We start from the raw sequence: 6,904 nt of genomic DNA on the forward strand, positions 1-6,904 counted from the left end.
GAGTGAGTGAACGTACATGGAAATGAATGAGTTAATGAATGAACATGAGAATGAATGAGCGAGTGAATGAACGCATCTGTGAATGAATGCATGCATGCATGTGGGAATGGGTGAATGAGTGCATGCCTGACCCCTGGAAGGAAAGAGGATGGTGAGGGCTGGCAGAGTGTGAGGCCCTGTGTGGCCCAGGGCATGGTCCCAGCCCTGTCTGTCCTTGCCGTGGGTCCATCTGCATCACCCTCCTGCTGTCCCAGGCTCCTTCCAGAAGCCTCTGCCATCAGGGGGCCTGGCACATGCCTGCTGGGGGCTGGCGGGGAGCCCTGGTCGGGTGGTCACCCAGGATACCGAGTAGGCCCTCCCTGCCATGGGGTGGCGGCCACGGGTTAACCAGGGCCTCCTCTCTCCTGTGCCAGGTTTGTGCTGGCTGTGGGCAGCGCTGTCTTTGATGCCATGTTCAACGGGGGAATGGCCACAACGTCCACAGAGATCGAGCTGCCCGACGTGGAACCGGCTGCCTTCCTCGCACTGCTCAAGTAACACTTCTGGATGCTTCCTGCTGGGGAGCCGGTTGGGGGGAGGGGGACCTCAGAGAACGTAGATCCTGTCTGACACCACCTCAGAGGCCCTGGCTTGGTGGAGATTTCTGCCACTGTGTTCCTGTGCAGCGGGGGCTCCAGAGGCACCTTTTCTTTTCTTTTTTTTTTTGAGATGGAATCTTGCTCTGTTGCCCAGGCTGGAGTGCAGTGGTGTGATCTCAGCTCACTGCGACCTTCGCCTTCCTGGTTCAAGTGATTCTCCTGCCTCAGCCTCCTAAGTACCTAGGATTACAGGCATTCACCACCATACCCAGCTCATTTTTGTGTTTTCAGTAGAGACAGCGTTTCTCTATGTTGGCCAGGCTGGTCTCAAACTCCTGGCCTCAGGTGATCCACCTGAAAAAATTTTCTTTTTTTTTTTATTTGGAGTAGCACTCTGCCACCATGGCTGGAGTGCAGTGGCTCAATCCTGGCTCACTGCAACCTCTGCCTCCCGGGTTCAAGTGATTCTCCTGCATCAGCCTCCCAAGTAGCTGGGACTACAGGCGTGTGCCACCACTCCCGGCTAATTTTTGTATTTTTAGTAGAGACTGGGTTTCATCATGTTGGCCAGGATGGTCTCGATCTCCTGATCTCATGATCCGCCTGCCTCAGCCTCCCAAAGTGCTGGGATTACAGGCTTGAGCCACCGCGCCCAACTGAAAAAAAATATGTTTAGAGACAGAATCTCCCTATACCCACACTGGTTCAGGCAACTCCTGGCCTCAGGCGATCCTCTCACCTCTGCCTCCCAAAGTGCTGGGAATATAGATGTGAGCCACTGCTCCAGGCTGGAGACAATTTTTTTCTTTTCTTTCTTTTTTTTTTTTGAGATGGAGTCTCCCTGTGTCTCCCAGGCTGGAGTGCAGTGACTTGATCTCGGCTCACTGCAACCTCCGCCTCCTGGGTTCAAGCGATTCTTGTGCCTCAGCCTCCCGAGTAGCTGGGATTACAGGTGCGTGCCACCACGCCTGGCTAATTTTTGTATTTTTCGTAGGGAGGGGGTTTTACCATGTTGACCAGGCTGGTCTCTAAATCCTGGCCTCAAGTGATCCGCCTGCCTTGGCGTCTCAATGTGTTGGGATTACAGGCGTGAGCCACTGCACCTGGCCATGTGCTGCCTTTTTTTTTTTTTTTTTGAGACGGAGTCTTGCTCAGTCGCCAGCCTGGAGTGCAGTGGTGCGATCTCGGCTCTCTGCAACCTCTGCCTCCAGGGTTCAAGTGATTCTCTTGCCTCAGCCTCCTGAGTAGCTGGGATTACAGGTGCCCGCCACCACGCCCAGCTAATTTTTGTATTTTGAGTAGAGGCGGGGTTTCACCATGTTGGGCCAGGCTGGTCTGGAACTTGACCTCAGGTGATCCGCCTGTTTCAGCCTCCCAAAGTGTGTGGGTTACTGGCGTGAGCCACCAGGCCCGGCCTTTGCTTCTATTTTTGATCGGCCCAACTTCTGATCTGTATTCGGTGTGGGCCACTGGCTGGCATCGTGTTCAGTGTGGTGTGGGCCACTCGCTGGCATCGTGTTCAGTGTGGTGTGGGCCACTGGCTGGCATCGTGTTCAGTGTGGTGTGGGCCACTCGCTGGCATCGTGTTCAGTGTGGTGTGGGCCACTGGCTGGCATACAGTAATAGCGTCCATGATTATCCATGAGCCTAATTAGCGTGTTGGGTTCTGTGATCCACCCAGTAGTGGTTGAGGTTTTTGGTGGGGCCTGAGGTGAGGTACCAAGAGTTCCTCATGGAAAAGGCGCCCAAGGAGGAGACACCCAGCTCCCAGTGCCCTCTCCTGGGGCATCCCGGGAGGAACGACACAGGCCGTGTAGACGCTTCCGGGTGTGTGCTGTGTGAATGGGTTCAGCCTCTTGTTTTCACGGGTGACTGCCTTGCCAAGTCTTGTCCCTAGGTCAGAGGGCAACAGACAAGGGCTAATTCTGGAAGGTTCCTCGGGGAGCCTGATGTGGGGCGTTTGGGCCCTGCAGGCTCAAGGGCAGGCGGCCAGGTCTAACGGTCTGAGTGGTCCTCTGACGCTCTCCCCTGGGGGCGGGCATGGCGGTCCCATCTCACGGCCACCCTCGTTGCCTCTGCAGGTTTCTCTACTCAGACGAGGTGCAGATCGGCCCGGAGACGGTGATGACCACGCTATACACCGCCAAGAAGTACGCGGTGCCAGCGCTGGAGGCCCACTGCGTGGAGTTCCTCAAGAAGAACCTGCGAGCCGACAACGCCTTCATGCTGCTCACGCAGGTGGGCGGGGCCGGCACGGGGCGGGGCCGGCACGGGGCGGGGGCGGGGCCAGGCCTGGCTAGAGGCGGGACGGGGTGTGGGCGGGCCCGGGCTGGAGGCGGGGCCGGGGCGGGCCCTGGAGGCAGCAGGATCCTGCTTGGTAGTAAAACGTGTTTTGGGCAGGGCCCGGTGGCTCACGCCTGTAATCCTGGCACATTGGGAAGCTGAGGCGGGCGGATCACCTGAGGTCAGGCGTTCCAGACCACCCTGGCCAACATGGCGAAATCCCATCTCTACTAAAAATGCAAAAATGAGCCAGGAGTGGTGGCGGGCACCTGTAATCCCAACTAGTCTGGAGGCTGAGGCAGGAGAATCCCTTGAACCTGGGAGGCGGAGGTTGTAGTGAGCCGAGATTGCGCCACTGCACTCCAGCCTGGCAACAAAGCCAGATTCCACCTGAAAAAAAAAAAGTGTCTTGGACTTGTCTGTGATACTTTAAAAAGTTATTGGCAGGGCGCGGTGGCTCATGCCTGTCACCCCAGCACTTTGGGAGGCCGAGGAGGGAGGATTGCTTGAGGCCGGGAGTTCTAGACCAGCCTAGGCAACATAGGGAGACCCCATTTCTACAAAAAATAGAAAAAAGATACAGGCTGGGCATAGTGGTTCATGCCTGTAATCCCAGCACTTTGGAAGGCTGAGACAGGCAGATCACCAGAGGTGAAGAGTTTGAGACCAGCCTGGCCAACATGGTAAAACCCCATCTCTACTAAAAAAAAAAAAAAAAGAAAAAAGAAAAGAATTTTCATAAATTAGCCAAGCATGGTGGTGCGTGTCTGTAATCTCAGCTACCTGGGGCACCAAAGCAGGAAGATTGCCTGAGCCCAGGAGGTTGAGGCTGCAGTGAGTGGAGATGGCGCCACTGCCCTCCAGCCTGAGTGACAGAGTGAGACCCTGTCTCTCAAAAAAAGTAAAATAATTTTTTTTTTTGAGACGGGTTTCTCTTGTTGCCCAGGCTGGAGTGCAATGGCATGATCTCAGCTCACTGCAACCTCCGCCTCCAGGGTTCAAGCGATTCTCCTGCCTCAGCCTCCAGAGTAGCTGGGATTACAGGCCCCCACCACCACGCCGGGCTAAAGAAAAAAAAAACAGAGAGAGAACTTTCCGTCTCTCTCTAAGGAAATGTCAGGTAGACAGAGCAGGGCCGGGGATCTCAGGGGACCCTAGTTGGGCTCTGTGCAGCCCAACGGGTGGGAGCTGGGGAGGTCATGCAGGCCAGGGAGGCTGAGAGGAGGACATGGGGCCAGGACAGGTGGACGGCCGGGTGGGAGCTGTGAGCTCCTGGTCGGGGGTGGAGGGCGGCCAGAGGGGACAGCAGCACTAGGTTCTCCAATGGGCTTCGGGGGTCCAGCATCCTGGAAAAGACCCAGAACCTTCTCCCTCTCCAACCTGGCAGGTCAGATGCAGAGGATCCCGGACCCCCAGAGGGAGGGGTTTCTTGTCCGGGTCATCCGTGGTCGCCTTGCCGGAGGGGCCGCTGCCTGACCTGAGAGGTGCCTGGAGTTCACTCCCCGAGCTTCATCTTGTGGCTGCCTCAGCCTCCCTGCTCCTAAAACCACTGCAAACCCGCTTGAGAGGTGTCCTCGGGGGGAGTGCCTGCAGAAAGGCCTGCCCGCGTCCCTGCTGGCATAGGCCCTTCCAGCACCTTCCACTAACTTAGCCTCCGTTTCCCAAAGAGCACAGGCGATGTCCAGCTCTGTCACCTGTCAGGAGTCATGTCTGCTGTGTGTCTTGGGATGGAGCTGCCAGGGACATGGTCCCTCCCACCACAGGTGGCCAAGGGTGTGTTGTGATCCGGAAGCTTCACCGGGCCGACCCTGGCCGCCTCACCTCTGCCTGCCGCTCGGGGTCCTGGGCCCTGCTGCCCCCCAAGTGCAGCTGCAGTGCCCCTTTTGCCTAAAGCAGCAGGCCCTGCCGACAGGGACCTGAGCATCTTTTTCTTCCTTCCTTGGCCTCTGAGGTCCTGAGAGGGAACTCTGACTCTCCCGCCCCACTCAGTGGTCACGGGGTTCTCTGGGCCCACAGCAGGCCAGCCTCGTGGCTGAGACCCTGGTGGCTCCTGGCCACATGCAGGAAGGCCCGTGCGGTCAGGGCTGCATTTGAGCCGGCTCCGCGCCGGGGATCTGCCGAGGGCTGGGTGCTGATGTCCCCACCGCGCCCCCATCGATGTCTCTTGCCAGGCGCGACTCTTCGATGAACCACAGCTGGCCAGCCTGTGCCTGGAGAACATCGACAAAAACACCGCAGACGCCATCACCGCGGAGGGCTTCACCGACATTGACCTGGGTAAGGGTCCAGGAGCCCAGGTGTGGGAATCCCAGCAGGGCCTTGGCAGGAGGGTCTGGGGACCGACAGTGGGAGCTGTGGGCCTGGGGGTTCCCTGGGATAGCTGCACAGGTGAGCTGGGGTCTCACCACTTGCAGTGGGTCAGGAGCTCGGGTCCAGCACAGCCCCAGGGGAGTCTGGGAGGCCGCAGGTCAGACCCCACCATCCCAGCTGATGGTGACCATCTCGTCCTCCGGTGGCCCATGGTTTTGAGTATGTTGTTAAACAGCTGTTGTCAAAGCTACTCAAGTCTGTCCTTGTGGCTAAAAGCAACCACAGCCTAGGAAAATGAAGGGGCATGGTCATGTGTCGATAAAGCTTTATTTATAAACACAAGCACAGGGCCAGGTTTGGGCCACGGGCCATAGTTGCCAGCCTGGCTTTAACTGTTGGTCCTCACGTTAGTCTCACTGCCTCCTGCAGGGTGGGCAGGGTGTCATGTTCACACAGCCCCTTCCTCCACCCCACAGACACGCTGGTGGCCGTCCTGGAGCGCGACACACTGGGCATCCGTGAGGTGCGGCTGTTCAATGCCGTTGTCCGCTGGTCTGAGGCCGAGTGTCAGCGGCAGCAGCTACAGGTGACACCGGAAAACAGGCGGAAGGTTCTGGGCAAGGCCCTGGGCCTCATCCGCTTCCCACTCATGACCATCGAGGAGTTTGCTGCAGGTAACAGAGCTCAGGGGCTCAGGGGCTGGCTTGGGAGGGGGGTGGCACACAGGTGGGCACCTGGGTACCGAGGATAGCGCCCCCGAGTTCACTGCAGAAAACCTGGCAGATGCCTGGAGTATAAAGATAGCAAGAAACCTGGCTTGTGAGGGCGCGTCCACAGGGCCGTCTGTCAGCCCCAGCCTGGCTGCTCTGTCCCCACTGTACGCATTGCCAGCCCCCTGCCCCCCATGTCCATCCAGCTGTGTTTTGGTGGATCTCCCCAGGAGGGAAGGGAGTCCCCGTCTCGGGCTCTTGTGCTACCTGCTGGTGCAGGTACCAGTGTCCAGGACAAGCCCAGGAAGGCTCTGACATGGCCGGGGCAGCTGTCGTGCTCCCATGAGTGGGCCTTGGGGTCCCCTGCGGCAGGGCCTGGCCTCTGGGGTGACGTGAGGGGCAGCCCTTATGATGCCTCCTGCCCTCATGTGGCTGCTCGCTGCCTGACGCCATCCAGCTCTGGAACGTTCCAGAAGGGACTGGGACACTGGGACAGAGCCCTGTGGCTGGTGCACACTCGCCGTCTGGCCTCCCCAGGTCCACATGGCCCCTGCTCTCACTTGACTGAAGGTCGCCAGACTTAGCAACAGGGTCTCAGTCTGTCACCCAGGCTGGGGTGCAGTGGTGCAGTCACAGCTCACTGCAGCCTCGACCTCCTGGGCTCAAGTGATCCTCCTGCTTCAGACTCCAGAGTAGCTAGGATCACAGGTGCCACCACCACACAAGGCTTATATTTGTATTTTTTTAGGGACAGGGTTTTGTTATGTTGCCCAAGCTGGTCATGAACTGGGCTCCAGCCATCCTCCCACCTCGGCCTCACAAAGTGCTGGGATTATGGGCGTGGGCCACCAAGCCTGGCCAGATACATACTTTTTAAGAATACAATTGCTGGCCGGGCGCGGTGGCTCAAGCCTGTAATCCCAGCACTTTGGGAGGCCGAGACGGGCGGATCATGAGGTCAGGAGATCGAGACCATCCTGGCTAATACGGTGAAACCCCGTCTCTACTAAAAAATACAAAAAA

General features: G+C 58.1%; 1 protein-coding gene across 3 annotated transcripts in view; it reads left to right on the top strand.

The window, feature by feature from the left end:
* Positions 1-6,856, top strand: part of BTBD2 (BTB domain containing 2) — a 9,281-nt gene extending 2,425 nt beyond the window's left edge. For all 3 annotated transcript variants that reach the window (XM_023183684.3, XM_023183683.3, XM_023183686.3), the window contains exons 2-5: positions 414-533; positions 2,660-2,816; positions 5,033-5,138; positions 5,648-6,856. In XM_023183684.3, coding sequence (XP_023039452.1) covers positions 451-533; positions 2,660-2,816; positions 5,033-5,138; positions 5,648-5,922 — 621 coding nt within the window. In that variant the 5' untranslated portion in view covers positions 414-450 and the 3' untranslated portion in view covers positions 5,923-6,856. The remainder of the gene's footprint in view (positions 1-413; positions 534-2,659; positions 2,817-5,032; positions 5,139-5,647) is intronic.
* Positions 6,857-6,904: the final 48 nt, after the last annotated feature.

The sequence above is a fragment of the Piliocolobus tephrosceles genome, chromosome 21, assembly GCF_002776525.5.
Source record: "Piliocolobus tephrosceles isolate RC106 chromosome 21, ASM277652v3, whole genome shotgun sequence".
In the NCBI taxonomy this organism is placed as follows: domain Eukaryota; kingdom Metazoa; phylum Chordata; class Mammalia; order Primates; family Cercopithecidae; genus Piliocolobus; species Piliocolobus tephrosceles.